This window comes from Pararge aegeria, chromosome Z (genome assembly GCF_905163445.1).
Source record: "Pararge aegeria chromosome Z, ilParAegt1.1, whole genome shotgun sequence".
Lineage (NCBI taxonomy): Eukaryota > Metazoa > Arthropoda > Insecta > Lepidoptera > Nymphalidae > Pararge > Pararge aegeria.
The window spans coordinates 11,413,560-11,439,872 of record NC_053208.1 but is presented as its reverse complement, the minus strand read 5'-3'; the positions used below and the strand labels follow the sequence as shown (position 1 = coordinate 11,439,872).

Here is a 26,313-nt window from a genome sequence, read left to right as displayed (position 1 = left end):
GTCAAAGGCATTTACCCCGGGTGCTTTGTTTTATAATTCACCCGCAAGTTCCATTACAAAATCCTTTTCAACTTGTATTGTGAACTTGTACGCCGAAGTTTTAGTATTGCTTCAAATTTTATATTCTCAGAAAGGTTACCTTTTATAAGTACACGTAAACAAAATTTCTGAGGCCTTAGTATAAGTTTTCAAGTTAACACCGGAATCACCGGAGCTGTAACGTTTTACGTGTGTTTGTTACGTCTTACGGAGTTGATAACTGGAAAACTTACACTACAAAAGTAAATAAACCGAAAGCTGCTGTTAACAAGAGTTCGAAGAAAACCCTCGTAACTAAAAAAATATGCAAAGACAACGATCAGTGATTGCTTTGCCAACACGGAATTGTAAATATTTGTTTTGTCCACAGGGAAGCTACTGAGCAGATCTCTGAAAATAGCGCATGCAGTATTAAATAGAACGTTTACTTCGAAAAGCAGTAGCGGCGGTCCACTCACTGGAGACAATTCAATTAAGCCTGGCGACAGGGTGGCGTTAGTGTATCCTAACAATGATCCAATCAATTTCATGTGCGCCTTTTACGGCTGTCTGCAAGCGGGCATCGTTCCCGTGCCTATAGAAGTGCCATTGACTAGACGCGACGCGGGTCTCCAACAAGTCGGTTTTCTGCTCGGCTCGTGTGGTATCCAGTATGCTTTGACTTCTGATGCTTGCTTGAAAGGTGAGTCCGTAATCTTAATTATGATATATTATAACAGAAACACCTCGTTATTCTTTTTCGTTGGCAAATTATCATCGCTGCTTCTCTACACGGTCTAGCGAATATTTCTATCCATGGTTTTCCAACTGACTGCCTATAGTGACTGGGTTACGGGAATGATTTCGCACATAACCGCTTTTCATCCAGCGACGGCTTATACTCGCCAAGACTGTCACCTGTCTCAGACCACAGGTCTTAGTCACCGAAAGACGCATCGGGAACACGAGTTCAAATCAAACTACCATCACCACTATTAAAATGCTATGTTGTAATGTAGGCCCGACGTTGCTGTGCAGACAATCTGAGTAGGTATGTGTTGCCGATGTTTGGGTATTTCAAATTATACTCCACAGCCTTTTCAACGGCTGGACATACGAAATACGCATCCTCACGTAGGAGCGAGGTGTTTAAAGCTTTGACCTGTATGCGGAGCTCCAATACGGATCGACGGGTTTTAACGATCGCTCCCACATGCTAGTGATATTAATAGCTATAGTGCTCTACGAGGCACCACCAATTTTCTAACTCCAGGCTACAAGCTTAATTATGAACAGAAAAATTCCAGATCAAAAATGTAAGCCTCTGTCTGCAAGCATATTTAGTGTTTAAGGTATGATAAAGTCCTACGATTGCAGCAGGCGAACCTGTTACTGGTATGGCAGTTTCATTAACCCAATACCCCTAATCGGTTTTACGAGGCACCGTACCGGAACGTTCAATAATTTGGGCTTGTCTTTTTGGGTATCCAGCCACGGCTGGACATGCCATACAAGTTTAAGCTTGATTTACTATTTTGTGCATCAAATAAAAATCTGTGAATTGTAGAATCAGAATTGTATTTAACTTTTAACTAGCAACCTTAGGCTTCCCACGAGAAAAATATATGCCCACATATTCTTTTCATCGTGGTGTCGTAACAGCCTTTTTCGTTTATGTTTATCCTACTCGAGTATTTTTAATCTTTGATGTATTTTATTTCCAATCCTGCAAATATTTTTAAAAGCAAGGAATAGTCTGTTGCGTCAAGTGGTTGTTAAAATGTAGCTCATCTTAGAGTATTTTTAGGTCCTTATTATAAAAGGTGGCCTAAGATGTCAGTTGCAGTGTGACAAAGCACTGCAAAACCATCCCGATGTTATGCGACATTTATTAATCAGGGGTAATATATATGATTTAATTTTATTTCCAATCCTGCAAATATTTGAGATGGTAAAGATCCAATATGTACATAGCCAAAGTAAACAACAGTGGCCGAACTGGCAGCTCGGCGGTCATTTCAGTGGGCGAACGCTTACCCACTGAGTTTTGTTCGCGTAGAATTGCATACCATAAAGAAAGTTATAAAAATGTATCCATGTTTTCGAATTGCTAGAAATAGGGAAAGTTATTTATCCGAAATTAATGGATCATAATCAATCTATATCAGTCAATATATCGTCTTATCGAAGATTACACTTATTCGTGCTCTCGTAGTCTTATAAATAATAATTACAAAAATGTATATAAATAAATGATAGAAATAATAAATATACTACGACACACACATCGCCATCTAGCCCCAAAGAAAACGTAGCTTGTGTTATGCGTACTAAGATGTGTGATGAATTTTTATATGAATAATATACATGAATACTTATAATAGACATATAAACACCCAGACACTGAAGCACATTTATCGAACCCTTGGACTCAGAAAGCAGAGTCGCTGCCCACGAACGTCTGAATTTTTTCTTAATACTGCCTGATACTAATTACTAGATGAAATTTTGTATAAGATTGTTATTTCTGGCGTTAAACTAGATACAATTCTTAAAGAGATGGTGATTTTTTTCTACGTAATATTATATATACGTAAACATTTTATTTCCATAAAATAATCGTAGAAGATAAATTACAATTACAAACATAACTTTGCTACAGTTCAATGGAATTTTTTAGGGTGTATAATTGCGTAATGTGCGTGTCTTCAGTAATTCGATTAGTTTACGTGGCACACGCGCGAGCTCCCAATCAGCATGATTTTTCATAACATCTTAAATAATGATTTTCAGTTAATTTACACAAGTCTTTATGAATTGTACCACGAAATCGTCCTCAAAAATTATTCCGTCCATTGAAATCGGTTTGCTACCAGTTCTCCTGGTTTTGAGCTTATTGCGTTCAGACAAACGAACGCTGCGGGAGGTCTTATTTTTAAAATACTTTGCACCACACCGATTCTCCAAAATACTCAATCATTGCCAATCATAGCCAACATATCCGGAAATAGTGGTTATTAAATATATAAATATAACACAGATTTGTGTGTCGTAAAATATAGCAAAAATATTGAAATTTACATTGAACGAACAATATTCTTCAAAACTGTAAACTCAGAACACGAGAAATTCATCATAATCGAAACGTTCCTGTTTTGAAGTTATTCCTCAAGTTGATATCCCAGTTATAGTGTACCTAAAGTCTCTTATACGGTACAATGTATTTATTTGCACGTCATTGCACTGCTCCAGTTGAAACGCACCCTAATAAGAGGAAATCATGGCCTGGTTACGCTTACTAATAAATAATTTTGTTGGATAAACAATGATGACTCAAGGCAACGGAATAGGGATAGCTTGTGTACGTGCTACTATATGTACCTACTCTTGTTGCTGCGTTATGATCGTGTATATGGCTGCACGTATTACTAATAAACTAAAGTAATGATAACTCAGTAGTTAGGGCTTCGGCCTCCATTTAGGTGTCTCCCCTAACCTCTAAATTTCGGAGTTATGTGGATTTTTAATTTGGGCAGTTAAAATATCACTTGATTGAACGGTTATTGATATAATCAGTCCTACATGCCCGAGAGTTCTCCATAATAATGTGAGGGCGGCACAAAGGCGTGTGGAGGCATCCAATAAGTACCTGAGTGTTAGAGTAAGGCCTAAGCTCTTCTTATTCTGAGAGAAGTCCCGTGCCGTGCAGTGGGCCGGTAGTGGGTTGATGAATGAATGAATACACTTTTATTGTACACCACATAAACATATAGTATAATTATAAATAAATATTTAACAAAAAGTATACAATCTGCGGCCTTATCGCTACATAGCGATCTCTTCCAGGCAACCAAAGGCGTTAAACACACGTTGATATTGTTGATTGCAGAGAAAGAACGCATTAAAATATGTAGATATTAGACAAAATCTGATTTACCTATAATTAAAAGGTATAAACGTTTCAATATTCCTGATAAGTCAGAAATAGCATTACCACGTATTATATCAGGACAAAGGACACAAAAACTCACTCCATAAACTTAGAACGCTTAAAAATTACGCTGTTAACTCCATTTCAATTGGGAGTATTTAGTTCCTTTAGCCACTTTTCGGCCCATCATCATATTTTGGACACTACCTAGTTCTGTAGGTATTTCTTCTGATATCAAATCCACCAAGCTTAAACACAGAAGCTATCCTGTTCAGTTCAGAAGTTTTTTTACAACATCATTATTGTGAGCTCTCTGGAAACTTACATATCGAACTTGGTCTTCCAGTAGGTATTGGAAGTCGAATTCCTAACAATTAGGCTGTAACCGCGACCATCAAGCAAGTGTAATCAACATTATAGCAACCGTTAGACGTCCACTGCAGCTGGACCTAGGTCTTTTCCAAATTCCACGGTTTTATGCCGCTTGCGTCACGTAGAGATACGCCGAGCAACGCTCTCTACATCGCCCGCTAAGTGACTCAAAGCCTTCTTGTGAGGCCCATAAAACTATTTAAATGCAAGTTTAATAAATGCTTTTATAATATTAAAATTTGATACACAGGTTTACCGAAAACATCATCTGGTGATGTGGTGTCTTTTCGGGGCTGGCCATCATTGCAGTGGGTGTCAACGGAGAAGCTGCCGAGGCCGCCTCGCGATTGGATACCTCCGCCGCGACCCTTGGAGGACTGTCCAGCGCACATTGAACACACATCTGCTGCAGACGGATCTGCTATGGGCGTCATTGTTACTCGGTAAGTTAGGATTAAATGCACAGTTATATACCTTTACGAAAAAAACGAAAACCAATGTTAAGCGGACTTCAATTAAAAGGAGGACTGATGTAAATGACGGCGACTTAGTAATAATACAAGTTACAGTATTTTTTTTATAAAATTAAAAAATGACTCCTGAAATATTTGTTATACCAATTAAAAGTAAAATACATACTAGGTTTGTGCTATTTTCCCAGTAGGTACCACAGTATTAATTACTGATGACCTCCCAATGGTGAGCGGGAAGTCTGGAATTGGAACCCGGCAGGGGGATTGGGATTTATTATATGTTAGGTCCGGTGAGCCGGTGGGTTCGGCCGTGGCTAGTTACCATTCTACCGACAAAGAAGTGCTGCGAAGCGATTGAGCGTTACGGTACAATGTCGCGTTGAAAACGACTAATGGTAATCGGTTATTATTTTAATATAACTACAATGACGTTAACCAGATAAGCCCGTTACCATGCCCTTGACTGCACAATTGCTTGCCACCAGATGAGATTACAGATAAGGGCTAACCCGTTGTGGAAGAAAAAAAAAATATCAGTAGGAAACTTTTTAAGCTGACTTAGTATTCTATAACGAGAGGGGTATTGATAAAATCGTTATACATTCTCCTTTACAAAGGTATTGCCTGCATTCGGGCCCCCTTGAACGTGGGAATAATGCCTTTTGTGCGTTCAACGTTGGAGCATTACAGCAGCGTGATAGTTTGTTGCCAAGCAACGGGCACGTTTGGCGTTTGTGAAATGAATTTGCAAGAATGTTTCACGTGCTTGACATGTCGTCTGGCTCGTTGAACACAATTGCAACGCCGCGCCGCCGTGCCATGCGCATTAATGAAACATTTTAAAGCGGAGGCCAAATCTACGCGTTCGGCCCGCCCAATCGGTGGCGTGCACACTTGCGACTTATCACAAGACGCGCTTTAGCAATCCTCATCACGACCATCATCACCTTCACCATCACAACAACCGATTGACGTCCACTGCTCGTCGTTTGCATTAATGAGACATTTTAAAGCGGAGGGCAAATCTACGCGTCCGGCCCGTCCAATCGGTGGAGTGCACACTTGCGACTTATCACAAGACGCGCTTTAGCAATCCTGATCATCATCATTATCGTCATAGTAATCATCATCATCATCATGGGCTGGGCATGTGCAATAATGAAAGATTTTAAAGCAGAAGCCCGCGAAATCGGTGACGAATTGTGCAATTACGACCAATCACAAGACGCGCTTTTAGCAATCCTCAACATTACCATCACCACGATTGACGTCCACTGCTGGGCATATTACTTTTATAGAGAGTTCCAAAATTGAAACAAGCATTTCCGCACGCTGGGACCCCAAACGTCTACCGCTTCCCTATGCTACGTACCCCTATCAATGTATTTCAGTTTCGCAACTCGTTGAGCTAATCTAGCTATAGTAGGGATCTCCCCATTTCTGATTCGATTGAGTTGAGATACTCCGAGTATCATCCGCTGAGTGACTGCCTACGATTTCTTATGAGGTCCATAGTTAGCGACCCAAAACATTCGCAGATATGAATAAAGTTTCCACTATCCGTAATCTTCCTGCGAGTGTTGTGTGACTAGGGTAATATAAAGGAGAAAGGGTAATAGCTCTCTCACCTCTGTGCTGCTACTGCCATCCACGGCGATCACCCTCCCGTTGGGAGAGGCCTTTAGTCCATCAGTGGACTGTTATAGGCTATTGATCATCATGATGATGATGATTATTTATTGTAGTTTTATCGCTTCATTATATCTGTGCAAAGTTTCAGTTCGGATGTGTGGAACTGGAAGTAGTAGATGAAAATTAGTCCAGAGGTTGCGATACATTTAAATATAATTTATCCCTTCCCCTCGTTAAAATTGCGTAGCATAATATTATGGGCGCGTGGGTTCCTCACCTACCTATATACTTAAACTCCCCTCCTGTATTTCGGTGACGCCCACTACACGGGGATTTAATATGTACCTATTTCAATAATTTTTTTATTAGCTTGAAAAATTAAGTGTCTATTACTATAAGGTCTGATACTAAAAAAAAATATATAAAAGCCGGTTTTAAAAAAATAAGCATTGCCTTGCGGTTAGTTAATTGTTTTATTTTATTCCACTACAAGTTAGCCCTTGGCATTAGAAAGTGATGATGCTGTATTACATGGTAGCGGACTAATGCAGACTATGGCAGTTAAATTAACTTACGTAATCGGCGGCGTGCACTGGGTTTCTTACCAGTGTATGCAGCATTACCTTACAGGTGGAAAATTGTATAAAACGGAAAAAATCCTCCTCTTATATGAGTTATATATAAATTTTAGGGTAGGCAGTGCTTTTGTGCATGCCACTGCCCGTAATGTGTTTCTACGCGGCATCATATCCGCAGCGGGCTAACCTGTAAAAGTAATGGCAGTTATGTTAAAACCATGCACATATTCGGTTTCTATGCGGCATTGTGCCGGAACCCTTAATCGCTTGTAGGGTGGTAAGCCGCGGCCGAAGCCTTCCACCTAACCAGAAAAGAAAATCATCAAAATGCCCCTGCCGGTAATCGAACCCCGAAATTCCCACTCATAAGACAACTATCCCATAAGAATTGAGCCGGCACGTAAACATATTGCCGGGTTAAGTAAATAGCCTGTTATATAAATATTCATTATAGTTGTATATAAGCCGCCAACACCACCTTTTCGATTATAAATGATGAATTTGTAAATAAAGCCCAAATTTTTCATTAAAGTGTCATCAACAGTAACGTTAACGCTCAATTTTAATTAAACGCTCAAAGAGCAAACATTTATGTCAATTCTACATTTTCGTGTGTATTCAAAAAAATCGCATCATTATTTCGTGCCATTTCATTTATTTGCAGGATAATTAAGTTTGTCGTGATTGGTATTCGTATTGGGAAAATATAAATGAATCAGTAAACAAAGAATTAAAACCAATTGTGACTGCTTCAATTCAGTGTAATATAATGAAGAATTTTAAGTATATTATTCAGTGTAGAACTTTCACTTTTTATAAGTGAGCAAATTTAAAAGTTTTAATTAAATATTCGAATACAAAAGAAAAATAAGTAAAGTTCGCCCAGCCTTCGAATTAGAAGGCTGGGCTGGCTGTGTTGGCCAAGTACGGTAGACTTTACTCGACTTTGAGAACATTATGGGGAACATGTTGGTATCTGCTAAAGCTTGTGACATTATAAAACACACATATAACTCCGAAAAGTTTGAGTTGCATGCCGGGGATCGAACTTCATCCCGTAAGATTTCCTAACCACGAGACTTTCAGCACTCTTTGTTCGAGTTAAAAGACTTTGAGTACTTTGAAAGTTAGTTTAAAATTTGTTTGTACTTATTTAAACTAATTAATAAACTATATCATTATTACTATGTTTTTATATTATTTGCTCATTTTATATCAGGCTCGGTTTTAAATAAATAAATACGCCAAAAATTCTGCACTCTCATTCTTAAGTTTCTTGCCGGCTTTCTTCTGCGTAGAGTCTGCATTCAGAACCGGTGGCGGAGTCACTTCAAACTGACGTTTTAAAAGAGCTTATGTTAGGCCTACTTGAATTTATTAATTAATTTTGAATTGGAAGGTGAATTTAAGTTTCACAAAGAAGTTCCCTGTGCATTTTAAAATGCAGTCCATTAAGAGTGACAATATATTTCCTACGCATCAAGGAAAATGCATTTAGTTCAGAACAATAACCCACGAATCAACAGCGTAAAGCAGTTTTTATAAAGATAAATTTCAAAACAAATATTAATACTGTAATAACTTCAAAACTTCCTTGTGATGTTACAAAAGTCTGTTTGTCTTCTTCAGCTATGAACAATGGCAAGTAAGCGGCTCCAATAAAAGAAGCAGACTTGGGCGCGAGGTTGAAACTTAATTTTGTTTACAAAGTTTTAGTTTCGAACACCATCCCTTATTGCCATCTAGTGTCATGTTTAATAAATTGCTGGAGCTCAGCGTTTCTGACATCTAGCGGAAATTGAAGCGAGCGGTTAAAACGTTTCATTTGAAGTAGTGCCGTAGTTCACCTGTTTCATAGCGTCACGTGGAAGTCCTTACAGATGTCGCTGTCGTGAAAATATTTAGTAGAAGGTTTTTTGTTTTAAATTAAAATAAATGCCTCCAAAGAGTCAAAAAAGAGCACCAGATTTTTATGGTCTGCGGTATCAATGCGTTGTCAGAATTTGTTGTTCCCTTGAACTATACAAAATATACAACATACGTAAAAGAAAACGTACAAAGAAATCCTCCACAATTTGCAATTGCGCGGAACAAATTATTATTATTATTAAACTCTTTATTTGTATACCACAACATTTAAAATATAACAAAAACAGAAACATCGAAAGAAGTAGTAATACAAAAGGCGGCCTTATCGCTTAATAGCGATCTCTGCCAGGCAACCTTAGAATTAGGAAAAAAAAGAAGAGGAGAATAGACTGCTGGTGGTACAAATATTAAAATACATACATGCAAATAACTACATGCTAATACATAAACTAGTGTGCACAAATAGATAAAAAGTAAATAATATAATAAATAAATAAATATAAAAATAAACTAATATATATAATAACAACACTTACATAATTAAATACTTTAACATACAATAAATGAGTAAGTACATATATACATACTATTAAAAGTCGTTAACAATATAATGGGCCTTAACTGCTCTTTTAAATATCGCCAGTGATTTGGATCGTCGTATGCTCAATGGAAGCGCATTCCACAATTCCACAGCTCGTACGCTAAACGAACGCTTATAAAATTTTGTCCTATGATAAGGCATACACAGCGTCAGCGCACGGCACGATCTTACACCAGATTGCTCACCAAGAAAAGTGAACTTCTCTTTTAAATACGAGGGAGTATTTAGATGAAATAACACACAGTACAGAAGATAAAGTACATGCATATCCCGGCGACGACGAATAGGAAGCCACTTGAGTTTTTGTCGAAATTCGGAAACATGGTCATATTTGCGAAGGCCAAATATGAACCGAATAGCAAGATTTTGAAGACGCTCAAGTTTATTAAGCTGATCCTCGGTCAGATTAAGAAAGCTTGCATCCGCATAATCGAGAATAGATAGAAAGAGAGAATGTGCTAGCATAACTTTGGTCGGAATTGGAAGAAATGATTGCAGCCTTCGCAACGAGCTCATCGCCACAAACACTTTCTGACTCAGCTCTTTGACATGCACTGTCCATGACAATTCCCGAGGTATACACCAAGATCTTTAACAGAGTCACAAAAAGGAATAGCGATGCCATTATAAATAACAGAAGGAATGCTCAGCCAATCAACCCTCGCGATCATTCCTGAGCTACCAATAACGATAGCTTTTGATTTTGCAGGATTGACCTTTAGCCCATATTGCCTGCTCCACTCAGAAATTGCAGCCATATCATTATTTATAGCTGCAACAGCAGAACCAAGATTTTGAAGGGTAGATGAGCGATATATTTGGATATCATCTGCATACATGTGATAGAGGGAAGAGATGTTTTGAGTAATAGAGTTAATAAAAATAGAAAAAAGTAAAGGAGATAACACGCCACCCTGAAATTATCTGATATCGTTAACTGGTTGTATAAGAATAATACAAGGTTAATGATACTACCATTGCTTACAGCAGTATAACTTTAAAATTACTGACTCCCCGTTATAACATCGACGAAGGAAGCTCGAATGACATCGGTGCTCTGAGGACTCCCAAAGAGCAAGTTAATTTAAGAGAGGCCTCAAGTGGCATCATCCGTTTTTAAATTCGAGCATAAAATTTATAATAGGATATTGATTAGGTTTACGATGATGATAAATATGATTTGGCATACTTATGTTACGTCTATCAATAGCGGTCTCCGCGTCTTCACGGTCTTGTTTTACATGCAAACTTTCTTCCGCTCTCCTATTATCCCGACCTACTGTAACGCATCGCACGCCTTCCTTCCATAAATTTAACTGATATCCCTAAGTTCTGACGAATAAACTTTCATCCCCTATTCTTAAAGCCATTGGGAGTATAATTTTTATAAATTATTAAATATGTATTTTTAACATTATATTTTTCAACCAAAACAGTAAATATCATCGAACTTAAAAAATTACGAACTTCCATACAGCGGACGAACAAACTATCTAAAAGATTGGGATTATCAAATGGATTTTTTTTTTTAATCTGACTACATTTGACTGAAAAAACAAACTCTCTAGCTTTTATACTGTAGTAGATTGAGTTCAATATTGATTTATTTTTATTTGTTTCAGGGCATCAATGTTGGCACAATGTCGAATGCTCTCCGTGGCTTGCAACTACACCGAAGGGGAGCACATGGTTTGTGTTCTAGACTTCAAAAGGGAGACTGGACTGTGGCATGCTGTGCTGGCAAGCGTCCTAAATGGAATGCACGTTATATTCATACCATACGCCCTTATGAAAGTCAGCCCAGCTTCGTGGATGCACATGATAACAAAATACAGGTATGTTTCCTCACATTATTCCTCGCTATGCTCAATGCAAATGTAGACACTTTTTGTTACCGCCACGGGACACTATCACAGAAAACTGCAGTTACTGTTTCGGAAAAATGGAACTGAATACAGTCGCCGGTTGATACTTCTGGACACTGGTGACATTAACACGCTAGGTTTACCTTGTTTCTCGACACAAGCACAAAAAGTTTAAACTCGTACAATTGCATACAAAATCCATGTTGTCTGCCAATGTCAACTTTTACTTTCAAACATTTTAAATCAATGACTTTTCAGGCTTTACACTGAATATATGGCAATACGTGTCGTGTGTAAGATTTTCCATTTTTACTATTGGTCAAACAGGTTTCTCGCAGGCATATTAGCTTTGTATGGAAATGAAATATTCAACGTGTCAATAAAGTGCCCGGTGAATTGAAAACAATAATAAAGCTTTTTAACCATCTTAATTAATTCCACCGAGCAAGTTATTTTAATGAATTAAAACAATAAATTGAAATAAAATGATCTTTATGTAACTTAAGTTAGTAACCGAACGCACTTGTCTCTGATGGTCTTAGTACTACGATTGAAATTGGAATGCATCTATGAACTCCAAACTAACTTTAAAATTGCGGTTTGACAAATTGTATGGTTTACAGAGCTTAAGCCATTAAATGTATACATAATCAACCTTCTGGTCATCAACAGTGTCTACGTCAGGCCAAGTAATAATTGATTTAATATTGACTCTGTGAATATAAAACATTCAAAGCTAGATTGCTACATAATACGCACAGACAAAGAGTATATTTGCGGAGTCAAAACGTACATTTATTTGTATTTAGAATTCATTATAAATGAGACAGTGTTTTTTTTTTTTTTTTAATTTCTTACCTATGTTCGAGTCCAGCGCGAGTATATTGCAGACTTGCATCCTCGAAATGGATGTAGGATATTTTTTAACCCAGAAAGCACCAAGATAACTTTCCCTGAGGATTTAAACATATAGCCTTTGTTACCTATGCACGGCTACAAATCGAGGGCAATATGAATATAAGACCTAGTCAATTAATCATTCTTAAAATGTCTCTCCACCATGTTTAGTACAAAGCGTATTTGTGAGATAATAGTCAACTGTGAGTCAATAGCTTCATGACTAACGTGTGCAAGTAATGATTCACTTGAAAAGAGTCACGATCATGAATTAAAGAAAACTGACGCTCAACTGCTTTTATACAATTGTAGAGCCATGTCGCGAGTTCATGCAATTTTTTTATATATGAGATAAGCATAAGCGCTGGTAAATCACGGTTGTCATGATTTTGATCATGGAGTTTGAGCCAGGCACGCAGCAAGAGTCCCGTTTCCTGGAAGTCGACATTAAAAAAATATTCGTTATTTAAATAAATAACTATATTATTATTAGCTCAGTTGCCGTTGAAAGCGCGTCAGTTAGTTTTATTTTTCTTGTTATATTGGAGACCATTATTATTGTATTTATGGTAATCAACAGAACTATCAACGCAATGTTAATATTTCAAAATGTTTTAGTTTCTGACTTCGAGGACAATGGTATTTTTTTGACGTTCCAATGATAAATCAGAACCTACTATAACATGAAAAGAAAATAAAACATGATAATAAAGTATATCACAACTCGATTTAGTAGCCCCGTTTTAATATGACGTAGTCACGTTTTTTCATTGTTATTAACTTTATTTTTTAACATCATTTTGATGTAACTAGGATGAAAAGTTCTAAAACGAAATCAATTATGTACGTTAAGATAGAAAATAATCCAAGATATCGTCTATATGGCAGATATATTTATTAGGAGGATATTATAATTATTATTATTAGGAGATATTGAAATACACGGAGTGTATGTAGTAGACTCTGACAGTTGACCTGATCCTTAAATTTAAATTCGCGCAACGCGCTTTGGAGCGAGATGTGTTGGGAGTTTGTCTTCAGGACAAAATTTGCAACGAGGAAATCCGTAGGAGAACGGAAGCCGCCAACATAGCTTAAAGGATTAGCTAATTTAAGTGGCAGTGGGTGGTTCACGTCTGTCGTAGGACCGATGGCCGTTGGGGCAGACGCGTTCGGTAAACGCAGTGTTGTAGATCAGGTTGGAGGACAGATGACCTCAAATAAGTGACTGGATGACAAAGGTGGCGGACCGTGTGTGGTGCTACACTCTTGGAAAGATATAGTTCAGCAGTGGACACTAGTACACTGTCGATTGAAATACAGTAAATGAAAAATTTTTAGTTCATTTAAACAGGCCATTACGTAACCCGGTCAAATGAAATTGAAAACATCGCTTCTTTTCTCTAGCCGGGACGTCATTTAATGCTGACTTTTCTCTGAAGCACTAGATTTACGGCCACATCGTACTTGAAAACGTTCTATTTTCGCTGCATAGGTACGAACCGTTTCACAGTGGTCCAATGTGAAATATTAATGGATTCGTGAATGCTAATGAGCGTCGACCCCTTTAGCTTTGGGGTGTGCCCTATGGCTTGGAGCCCGGGTTCGATTCTCAGATTGAGTCGGAAGGCAAAAAGGCGAAGGTTCTCAATGAGGTCCACTTTTATGTGTTGATTTCTTCGTGATTCTTGGCTGATACCCGTGTTTGTTTTATTTCGGCCCGTTATTATTTAAGAATCCGTTAAAATTTCGTTAACTTTATTCGAGCGGTTCTTTAACTAACCTAAATAATAGTTTAAAAAAAGTAAGTGTAGGTATTTAGTGAGGTTTTAATTGCCACAAATAGGACGATATGGTAGTAATACACATAAATGCAAGATGAAAATCTTTTATCTTAAGATATGCAAAATCCTAAAATAAAAACTGAATGGTTGGTTATTTTAGGATTTCGCATATATAATAATAATAAATAATAAATATACTACGACAATACACACATCGCCATCTAGCCCCAAAGTAAGCGTAGCTTGTGTTATGGGTACTGAGATAGCTGATGAATATTTTTATATGAATATAATACACATAAATACTTAAGATAAACACCCAGACACTGAAAACCATTCATGTTCATCACACAAACATTTTCCAGTTGTGGGAATCGAACCCACGGCCTTGGACTAAATTGGGTAGCCACTTAGGTAAACTGGCATGTTTAAAAGTAGTGTTGTCCTATTCACTGTATCAACTGGAAATCCTTAATAATAACTATATGCCTTAATATATATATATATATATATATATATATATATATATATATATATATATATATATATATATATATATATAATATAATGGCTTTTAGCGGATAACATTATTATTAGCTCAGTTGCTGCGGAAACCGCGTCAGTTAGCTTTATTTTTGTCTTGTTATATTGGAGACCATTATTATTGTATTGATGGTAATCAAAACAAATACAACTCAAAAGTTAATATTTCAAAATGTTTTAGTTTCAAACTTCGAGGACAATGGTATTTTTTAGACGTTCGAATCCTTAAAAAACATCACTTTGATGTAACTAGGATGAAAAGTTCTAAAACGAAATCAATTATGTACGTGAAGATAGAAAATAATCCAAGATATCGTCTATATGGCAGATATATTTATTAGGAGGATTATAATTAATATTATTAGGAGATATTGAAATACACATCAAGCGGCTCTGACAGTTGACTTGATCCTTAAATTTAAATTCGCGCAACGCGCTTTGGAGCGAGATGTGTTGGGAGTTTGTCTTCAGGACAAAATTTCTGGAGATACAGAGTGAAAAGAACGGCACGAAAAGGAACACTGCCAATTTCGTTTAATGTCAGACATTTGTGCATAATGTCTAGCACTGTTGTGATATTATATTTTAGGCAAGTTCTGACTTCGCATGAAATAAATAAAACCAATAAATGTTGGATATCAAACGTTAAATCCCATCGTGCGAGATAACTCGGCTCTGTGTTACAAAATGGTTTGTTTTTTCACCAGGGCGTCAGTAGCTATCGTGAAGTCACGTGATCTCCACTGGGGTCTACTGGCCACACGCGATCATAAGGAGATCTCATTGAGCTCTCTAAGGATGCTTTTGGTGGCCGATGGTGCTAATCCATGGTCCTTGTCTTCATGCGATCAATTCCTTTCCATATTTCAAAGCAAAGGTTTGTATACATTTATTAGTTACCAAATTGTGATGACGAATGCATTCTTAGCTTTAGTTATTGATAATTTTCTATAAACGATAAATCATAAATATCTGGGCTTGAAATATAAGTGGATATCACATCATCTTTTACATGACTTCTCATTCGGAGAAAAAGAGAGGCATAGATTGAAAGCTTATGCCAACAAACACGATACCATGCGAGTTGGTGGCCTTTAAAATTTTCAGTTTTGAATATATAGCCCATATTATTATCTAACTATGGCAAAATACTTCATCGCTGTAGAAAGAGTCGTTCGCAGACTAACATAGAACTGGCTGTAGGATAGGTTTATTAAATTTATCTCGATTTATCACCAGGTGTACGGGGAGATGCCATTTGCCCATGCGCTTGCAGTAGCGAATCGCTTACAGTGTGTGTCCGGCGCGCCGGACGTGGAGGATCATCAGCTGGACGCGGCGTTCTCTCAATGTCCGGCCTCTCGTACGGCGTTGTCAGGGTGGACGCAGAAAACTCTCTAACTTCACTCACACTTCAAGATTGTGGACAAGTCATGCCGTCGTGTGAGTTAAAAGAAGAAACAGTTTATTTTATGGATATTACAGACTTCTACGACAGATGCTCATAAATTCGAGTTGCCACTGGCATGTTTTTCAAGTCTCTGCTAATTAGCTCGCATGCTATAAACTTAGTTTGCCGGACACTTGGAAAACCCTTCTTATTTTGAAGTAAAATCTTGTACGCATACTTCTCAATTGAACACATACCTTTAAAAATGTTTTTTATTATAATGAAAGTAGTTTTACTTACTTGATAATTGGTGATTAATGTTGAAAATTGAGGTTTAAGGTTTTTTTTTGTATGATAAAGACGTTGATGAACATTCAACTTTATTTTATATAATGTTTATTTCGTGTAATTCTAGTGGTGAAAATAAAAGGGCTAGCATATCTCTGCAAAACTTTACTATTTCAATAGAGAAATGATAATTTTTTACTCAGGTTGTAAACTGAGTTTTTAGATTTTCATGTTTAAGAAATACGTAAATTAAGTATTTGATATCCCATAACGTTTTTTCGCACAGGCGTAATTGTGGTGGTGAAAATGGAAGGGCCAGCATACCTGTGCAAGACCGATGAAGTGGGTGAAATTTGCGTTCTGTCCGGGGCAACCGGATCCGGCTATTGGGGGCTACCGGGCCTTACGAACACGGTGTTCCGGGTTCAACCGCTCGACTCTGATGGTGAACCCATCGGCGAAGAGCACTATGTCCGCAGTGGGTTACTTGGATTCCTGGGACCGGGTGGTGAGTTAACTAAAATTACAGTTATAAAACTATTCATACATTTATTTTAACCCCATCTGCACTTTTCGACGAATAACATATAGCCAATTTATCTCTTTAGTTTTAGGTTCTGTATATTGAAGAACGTCTATATTTCATGATGCATGCAGAGTTAGCCTGTAAGTGGTGTATACAATGTAAAATTCAGAATATTACTGTTATGTTTATAATAATTTTAAGACATTGTATATAACGTTGGCTTCCTAAATAAATAAATAGCCAAATTTTTTATTGACTTGTCTAATAGATAAAAAATATTGTTATTACTTTAGAGTGTGAAGTATATTTTAAAAATAATTAGGACATATAGAAAGTCTTTTTTTTTTTTTTCATTACCTGGTTTTTAATTATTTTATTAAACTTGTTTTTTTTTTTCTATTTTTAAAACAAACCGTAAAAATTTGTTAATATAATAAGACAAGTTCTTCAGAGAGAATACAGTAGGTAGGTATAAGCGTATTGCATTAGGTATTTGTATTGTCAAATCATCTGCGTAGATCGTCGTTTGGAGCATCTTCGATGCCTGCCTTTCGGTATTCTATAAGATATATTTTGCAGAGTGTGCTCAAGAAGTTTTTGATCTAGTTCCTTACCTTTTTATCATCGCACCGCGAAGTACCGTAAGGATCTGTACGTGATTGATATATCACGTACGCGTACGAAGCTCTTTGAATCTTCGTTTCTAATTCGCACCGCAAAGACCTGGAATGCCCTTTCAGTTTTCATTTTCTCCAGTACCTATAATATGACAACCTTCAAACTAAGAGTGGCATTTTCAAGGCAAACGCGCTTCACCGTATTTTGCATTATCACTTACCATCAGGTGTGATTGCAGTCAAGCTCTCAACATATTGTACAATATTTTTTATTTCCAACGTAAATTCTTAGCTCGATAAAACTTGGAAAGTTAACGAAAATTGTCGTTCGTTGATAGAGTGTTTAGATATAAAAAGGCTAAATTTCTTTCTTTATAGGATTGGTATTCGTATGCGGTTCTCGCGATGGCCTTATGACTGTTACGGGGCGCAAACACAACATGGACGATATAATAGCTACAGTCCTCGCCGTAGAGCCCATGAAATTCATATACAGGGGACGGATCGCTGTGTTCTCTGTTCGGGTCTTACGCGATGAGCGTATTTGTATCGTGGCTGAGCAACGACCGGACTGTGGAGAAGAAGAGGTACGTAATTCTCCCTAAAAGTTGATCGTCATTCCTTGAGATTTTCGATTCGAACGATTCCTTGAGTAATTTCGAACGTGCGTAAGCATATACAACGTGTAAATGAAACCCGAAATAATACTTCAGAGGTACATTATTTACTGTCTCTGAGACTTAGCTGTGAAACCGAAAAGCTAACAAAATAAACATAAGTATATAGCTTTTAAAATAAACGTAAGTATGTAAATACCAAGAAATCCAGAATTTTTGGTAATTACATGTGGATTATTAGTTTTGTGTTAAGTTGCTATTTTTTAACGGTGGTAACGGTTTCATGCGCGCTACCCAAAAAGCCGTATTTCTTATGTAAAATGCACATAATTAGTTTACTATTTTAGTTGGTGGTTCAAACCCGTCAGCTCGTACCTAGTATGTCACATAATTTTCAGTTGTTTTTTTGTCCAGTTCATCCATGTTGTTGTCCAGTTCTATGGAATATGATTCCGTAGAATAACTGAACATGGATGAACTGGATTTTTGTAACATGTTGCTGAAACAGTATCGTTCAAAATGTATCGGCACGACAATCATTAATTGTTTACTTTCAGTCTTTCCAATGGATGTCCCGCGTGCTGCAAGCCGTGGATTCTATCCATCAAGTAGGCATATATTGCCTTGCTCTCGTGCAACCGAACTATCTCCCTAAAACGCCCCTCGGCGGTATACATCTTAGTGAATGCAAGAGACGCTTCCTTGAAGGGACTCTGCATCCCGCCAACGTGCTGATGTGCCCACACACGTGTGTTACCAACTTACCCAAACCTAGGGAAATACATTCAGGTAAATTAAGAAAAATATAGTAACATTTATGTTGTCGTTTGAATAAATAAAAATATACTTCATTAATATTTGGTATCACCAGCAGATGTTGGGCCGGCCTCAGTAATAGTGGGTAATTTGGTCCAAGGCAATCGACTTGCTTCTGCCCAGGGTCGTGATATGGGATACACGGATGACTCTGACGCCGCTCGAAAGGTAAAAAACAGCTCATCTTTAATCCGTCTTGAACTTTCCACTAGTCTGGTTATAATCAAATTCATTTCTCTTTTTTTTCAGTATCAATTCATATCACAAATACTCAGGTGGCGCGCACAGAGTACGTCAGATCATGTAATATTTACATTGCTCAATTCAAAAGGTGCTGTATCCAAAGTTTTGACTTGTGCCGAATTACACAAGAAAGCCGAGAGAATCGGCAACCTGTTATTAGAAAAAGGTCGCGTCAATACAGGAGACCATGTGGCGCTAATATTCCCACCGGGACTTGATCTCATTTGCGCTTTCTACGGTTGTTTATACGTGGGCGCAGTTCCGGTGACTATAAGGCCGCCTCATCCTCAGAACCTCCACACGACATTACCGACGGTCCGAATGATCGTAGACGTGAGCAAAGCGACGCTAGTCCTCTCAAACCAATCTGTGATAAAACTGCTCAGATCTAAAGAAGCTAGTAATGTCCTCGATAGCAAAGCTTGGCCAATAACTCTCGATACGGACGACATGCCCAAGAAGAAATTACCTATTTTATACAGAGCTCCGACAGCAGAGATGCTCGCGTATTTGGATTTTAGCGTGTCTACTACGGGCATGCTAGCCGGAATCAAAATGTCGCACGCAGCAGTTACATCACTCTGCCGGTCAATGAAAATAGCCTGCGAATTGTACCCATCTCGGCACATAGCACTGTGTCTCGATCCGTACTGCGGACTGGGATTCGTACTATGGTGTCTCAGCAGTATCTATTCAGGGCATCACTCAATCCTGATTCCCCCTTCGGAGGTGGAAATAAATCCCGGCCTTTGGCTAAGCGCAGTCTCACAGTACAAAGTGCGCGACACGTTTTGCTCATACGGTGTTATGGAACTATGCACTAAAGGCTTGGGTAGTTCTGTGAATCAACTCAAAGCAAAGGGTATTAACTTGGCGTGCGTAAGGACGTGTGTTGTAGTTGCAGAAGAGCGACCGAGAATCAACTTGACCAACTCGTTTTCCAAACTTTTCTCGGCCCTCGGTCTGAGCCCGAGAGCAGTGTCGACGTCTTTCGGATGCCGAGTGAACATTGCTATATGTCTACAAGGCGCGAGTAGTCCAGAGCCATCTACTGTATACGTAGATCTAAGGGCTCTAAGGAACGACCGCGTGTCTTTAGTCGAACGTGGCAGTCCACACTCCCTTTGCTTAATGGAGTCCGGTAAATTGCTGCCGGGGGTTAAAGTGATTACTGCAAACCCGGAGACTAAAGGGCAATGTGGAGATTCTCATTTAGGAGAGATATGGGTGCAGTCCCCTCATAACGCAAGCGGTTATTTTACAATTTACGGCGATGAGAGCGATTATGCTGATCATTTCAGTGCCCAGCTTGTTACTGGAAACACTGGGGAAGTTTATGCGCGAACTGGATACTTGGGATTCTTGAGGCGAACAGAGATAAGTACGACCGCTGTTGGAAGCGACGACACTTCTATAATGACACGCGACAGCGACACAGAGTCTTTAGCCTCCGCCTGTGGAAGTGTCTCTGGCCTGGGCTCTTCGGACTCCCATGATACCCACGACGCCGTTTTTGTTGTGGGTGCGCTCGATGAAACGATCATGCTTCGAGGAATGCGGTACCATCCTATTGATATTGAAAACTCAGTGATGAGGTGCCATAAGAAGATTGCCGAATGGTGCGTATTCTTAAGCTAATCCATCTAATCCATCATTCTTTACTGTATCCACTATATTTGCGTACCTCCAGCATACCATTATTATCTTTCTGCGAACGTTCCAGTATTACGCACGTATCTATTTTATTATAAAAGCGGATTGCAGATGCACGGAGCTTCTTTTCGCAAGCCGTGCCTATAAGTGGGTTTATAATATAGAAAATGATGTTCTAGAACGTACAATTAGTTAAAAATATGTTCTGTTTCCCAAAATGACGTGGTTACTTATCAATCGTTACGTTGTTGTTTGTTGCTGCCTGTTGGAACCGAAATAAATAGGTAAATCTACGTCTTTGCAATAATTAATTGAGGTTTCCTTTTTATTTCAGCGCCGTCTTCACGTGGACCAACTTGCTAGTCGTTGTAGTGGAACTCGACGGCAACGACAGCGAAGCACTCAACCTGGTCCCGCTGGTGACTAATACTGTACTCGAGGAACATCACCTGATAGTTGGAGTAGTCGTTGTCGTGGATCCAGGTGTGGTGCCGATCAACTCCCGCGGTGAAAAACAGCGCATGCACCTGCGAGACGGGTTCCTATCCGATCAAATCGACGCAATATATATCGCGTATAATATGTAAATCTGTTTTGGCGGCATTTTGCATCATTGGCCATTGCCTAAATCGGGTTCCAAAATACTATATATCAATGTAAAAACTTTTTGGTGACTTGAAGTGCCCGATCTGAACGGTCCCATCGTTAATAAGTAAGTTCCAGTTTAGAGTCAACACAGATTACCTATTCGACTGTTTTAGAGTTATATATTAATTATATTTAATTTTTATTACTATAATATTTTGTTACGTGTGTGTAAGTACTTTGAATTTGTGTCATTTTTGTTTCTGTGGGAATATAGTTTGCAATATTTTTTTTTTCAAATTGATGTTTTATGTTGCTTAAAGCAAAGCTTTAAATGATTTATTTTCTTAGTGAGTTGTTACGTCTGGCTCAAATTACTCAAATGAAAGCTTGTTATATGTTGATAAACACTTTATTATGTATAAAAACAGTGTACTGCACTATTGCATTTCTTTAATGTAGGTATATTGACACAAGACTGCAAGACTGACAAGATTTTACTTAAAATCGCTTTAAATTTTCGAGTCAAAACGTCTTGTGTCTTAAAAACACTTAATTAAAAAAAAAACTATCAATACTATAAGATTGTTCGATATTTTGGACAGCCATTGCGTATTGTCACTAGAAAAAAGTCGAATTCCAACCTACTGGTATTTAATTTCATATTACAAATAGATTTTGCGTCTCACTCGTTTTTCATTATAAAAAACAATTCGTAATGGCACAATATTTTTTAATTATCTAACTTTACACCCAACGGGTTCTTGATAGGACGCATCCAGACTGGCGGGCTACTAGTTTTGACTCGCGTCTTTTAGCGCTAAGCATTTTCTCTTGTAAGGTATACGGACATTGAGATATATTTTAGGGAGATGTCATAGTCAATGAGTATTCAGCATTGTAATTTTATATAAACAATTGGGTGTTTGACTAAAATCATCACAATATCAGCTAAACGATTTTAGAAGTATTCAAGGGGAAAATGTCGCTAGGTTAAGTTTTTTAACTGAAATGACCATTAAAACTATTAGGTGAATCGAGAAAGTTAGTCAAGTTTGTACACAATATAAATCATCCCGATGAACCTCCATATTTTATCTATTAATAATCCGTAATTCTGGAAAGATTATTCTAGTTATATATTATTCAAATAAGTTGGCAAAATTTTGCGACGTTGACATATTGGTCGCGCATTGGGCTGTTGTATGCGCAGAATATAAAAACTTTAAATATAGTCGAACTTCGATTTCAGAATTTTCGACTCTTTCTTAATATTATTTCTCGATCTTTTTTAATATTATTATAAAAGAGGATAGTTTACATATGAGATTGAAACCACGACCAATAAATAGCAACAAACCTTATCATCCCTGCTTTTATAGATAATGCATACCCACAATTTATGGCATCACAATGTGAAAGCTAATTAAGAGTTATTTTTTTTAACAGTGAATTGAAGAACTTCTGGCCATTTGTAGATGACTATTAGTAATGGTTTAAAACGTTGGAACCAAAGACATCTATAGTTGGTTGTTAAAGCTAGTTTTTCTCGAGCGATTAAACGATAGCGCAATTCGCTAATCTGCCAAATTAATATGCGTTGTCAAATTATCAAAGGCTTCCACTAATCGCCCTTATAAACAGATCCGTTTGTCCATGTGACTTTAGTTTACATAAAGTTTTGTTATAATAAAGTATCATGGGCTCAATTCAAAAGGTTTAAATATAAATGTTATCGATTCTATTTTATCACATATCACAATGAAAGTGATTGTCAAAGTAGTTACCAGGTATTCACATTACTGATTTTTTATAACACCAAGCACAATATAACAATATTAAAGATATTTTTAGTCGCCCTCAATGCTCTTATACAATTATAAAATTAATTAATTAAAATCACGTCAAATGCCCAATTATATTGTTGTGATTATTACGAAACAAGTTATTTCTAATACTAGTTTATATGTAAATGTAATTTTATTGCCGCTGGCAATTTTATATTTAGAGTTAGTGATTCATAAAAATATACTGCATTTAATTTGTTAGTTCCATGTTTATGTTTTTATTTCTATCATTGACAATAAAATCTGGATCGGGATTTGCGATATTGCAGTTAATATTCTAAGAAATGTAGCGTTTAGGTACCTGTCATAAAAAAAGTATGTAAAGGTATTTCGACGTGCTTTGTGGATATGGCAAATACTTGGATACTATGGGTTGTCATACCATTTCACTGCTTTTAATGATGACTTTTCCATAGAGAAAGTATATGAAGCAAACAGAAGTTAGAGCTTCACGTAAATTATGTTCAGCATCGCACGATCTCTCGTCTTTCTTCGTAATATTAATAAATATTTATATGTATCTGAGTGTTTCCCTCGATTTCCATTGATGTAAGACTAAATTCAAATTTAATGTCATGTTACGCGCGGCTGTGAAATAATGATTGAAGGAAGCTTAAGGTTTTCGTGGGAGAAGATAAGAGCATTTTCACTGTCGGGCCTATGTCGATGGCATATGATTGGATCTCTTACAGTGTTCCTCTCCATATCATTTACTGTTTATTATTCAGGTCCTAAATGAATAAAACGATTCAAATTACTCAGGCAGAATAATGTTGTTGCATTATTTATTAAAGTAAATCAATTACGTTAACTAATCGTCAAGTGAAAGTGCCACTAGCTCGCTTACAGCGACTCATTGCTGTCGCGTGGAATATGACGGCTAATTTGAATGCACCCGAGCACTTGCGGATGGGTGGTTTCTTCATGCTATTTTTGATGTTCCCATCGGTTTAATAACCACAGGGAAAAGCATGAATCATTGGTATCTGTGCCAATAACCTCACATGTCTTTCATGAATATTATATTAATTAAATGTACTCGTAGTAACTGGGTACAGTAATTTATAATCAAAGGGTACAATATTAATTAGATATTCTTGGGATAAGACATAATGTGGGCTTGGAGCACTATTTCTAGTAGATTATATTGTTTTCAATACATTTGCTCGTAAAGTGTTTTAAATTTTACCTTTGTGCTAACTTTAAATTTGATTTTGGCAGACTGTGTAATATATTAGCGCAGAGTCTTTGGCAGACTGTGCTGTATCATTAGCAGCAGTAAGTGTTGTCGCGGGTTGTTTTTACTTACAAATGTATTGAAAGATGTAGTATGATACACGTGTGCACTGTCATTGTAACTGCATAAAATTTGCGCCTGAACGCGCACTTGTATAATAAATTACTATTATAAATCGTAAGATGTCAGTATCTTGAATAAAGTAATATTATATTATGACATGTCTAAATGGGACGCATCCGAGACATGCTGTAGGAAAATCAGTGTAGTGGTCGTAAGTTAAGTTTAATGATCATTTTGCTTATTAGCTTATTCCATTCCAGTAACTTTTCTCTATATTTATAACTATATTATTGTCATGGAAAATATTGAATTTATTTTTTTCTACAATATTATTAGATTCTCTAATTTAAGGCCCGTGTTATGCAGGCAGTGTCAACCTCTAACCCGTCTGGTTTACAATAATTTATTATTTATTATTTTATTGATTATTACTTATTACTTTTAATGTAAGGATACATCACCGTCGGTCTGTATGTCCAAATATGGCTGTAAATTTTAGTACTAATAGTCACTATTTATACTGCGCAACACGCACGCACCTCTGGAATTTACTAAGTTATGTGCGTTTTAAGTAATTAAAATACTTGCTTTAACTGCAAAGGAAAACATTGCGAGGAAACTTGCATGCCTGTGAGTTCTCCATAATATTCTCAAAGGCGTGAAAAGTTCAACAATCCGCAATGTGGCAACGCGGTGGACTACGGCCTAAACTCTTCTCATTGTGGGAGGAGACCCGTGCCCTGTAGTGGGCCCAGTAATGGGTTTACGATGATTATGATGATCTATGATATTACGAAAACATATATAAAAACTAGCAACAGGTATAATGTATTGCATTTTAGCAAACATTATACCTACGTATAAAGCAGAATTCATTTTATTATTCTATCATAAACAAATTTTAATTTTTTTACGGACTGCGAAAGAAACAACCCCGTAAGTACGTTGGCCTGAGCAAAACTCAGCAATATTATATTTACATACAATATAATATATAAGTCCAGTGCAAAATCAACTAGTCTTATCCCTTTACAATAAATCATACTTGTGGCTATATTTTGGTAGGTAACCCTGAAGAAACGTTTTCCTGCACTAGTATTAATGTACTTTTAGTAATGACGCACATAGGTTTGGGGTTCACACCGCCTAATAACAGGCTATCTATAACTTTGTACTCTATTTTTTGTAATTATTTATTGCTAAATTGTACATATAATTTTGTTGTTTATTTTTATGTTAAAATGATTTTCGTTTAGCCCTATATTATTTTTATTAGTCAGTGAAGTAGTATTAGGACAAATTAAATTGATTTATAATAAATTAATGAATTGACGGTATTCGGAATTCCTTTATTTTCTTTTACTTTATAAAAGTATAATTTCTATCGTATTTTCAAACATAGTCATGTTAAAACATAAGTATAAAAGTAGTTCTATAAATCTGATTAGTGAACAAATGTCTTATTTGTAATCCTTCTTTAAAATAATGCATAATGTATTGGTTCGAGGTCCTGCAGAAAGGTTCAATTTTAATTCTCAAAATTGGAATCGGGTGTATTTTCAAGACTTCGTTTATAAATACATTAAATAGTATTATTAAAAATATGTAACGCACAAAATTGTAAGCATTTTGGCAACTTTTTGGACATTCGTGGTTTATGGAAGGTTTCCCTTCCAATGTTTTTACTTCATTGCCAAAAATGAACTGTTGGGACTTTGTAACCGCTTTTACAATTGTGATTTTTTCTGATGTATGAGTAAATAAACATGCAACCTGATCTCTTTAGTTTCATTTTAATGTTTTCTCTCGCTCATACCCACTAACAAATCTTCGTTTTCTAGTACATTCGTTTGTATCAACCATTGAAC

At 37.0% G+C, this 26,313-nt stretch overlaps 1 protein-coding gene across 6 annotated transcripts in view; it reads left to right on the top strand.

Moving 5' to 3' along the window:
- The window catches only part of LOC120636021 (disco-interacting protein 2), a 130,756-nt gene extending 104,534 nt beyond the window's left edge, over positions 1-26,222 (top strand). For 4 of the 6 annotated variants that reach the window (XM_039907257.1, XM_039907256.1, XM_039907253.1 and 1 more), the window contains 11 exons: positions 410-721; positions 4,572-4,764; positions 11,097-11,309; positions 15,271-15,440; positions 15,803-16,006; positions 16,528-16,749; positions 17,763-17,971; positions 18,559-18,790; positions 18,873-18,985; positions 19,067-20,679; positions 21,048-26,222. In XM_039907257.1, coding sequence (XP_039763191.1) covers positions 410-721; positions 4,572-4,764; positions 11,097-11,309; positions 15,271-15,440; positions 15,803-16,006; positions 16,528-16,749; positions 17,763-17,971; positions 18,559-18,790; positions 18,873-18,985; positions 19,067-20,679; positions 21,048-21,300 — 3,734 coding nt within the window. In that variant the 3' untranslated portion in view covers positions 21,301-26,222. The remainder of the gene's footprint in view (positions 1-409; positions 722-4,571; positions 4,765-11,096; positions 11,310-15,270; positions 15,441-15,802; positions 16,007-16,527; positions 16,750-17,762; positions 17,972-18,558; positions 18,791-18,872; positions 18,986-19,066; positions 20,680-21,047) is intronic. The other 2 variants (XM_039907255.1, XM_039907252.1) reach the window with 1 other exon arrangement.
- Positions 26,223-26,313: the final 91 nt, after the last annotated feature.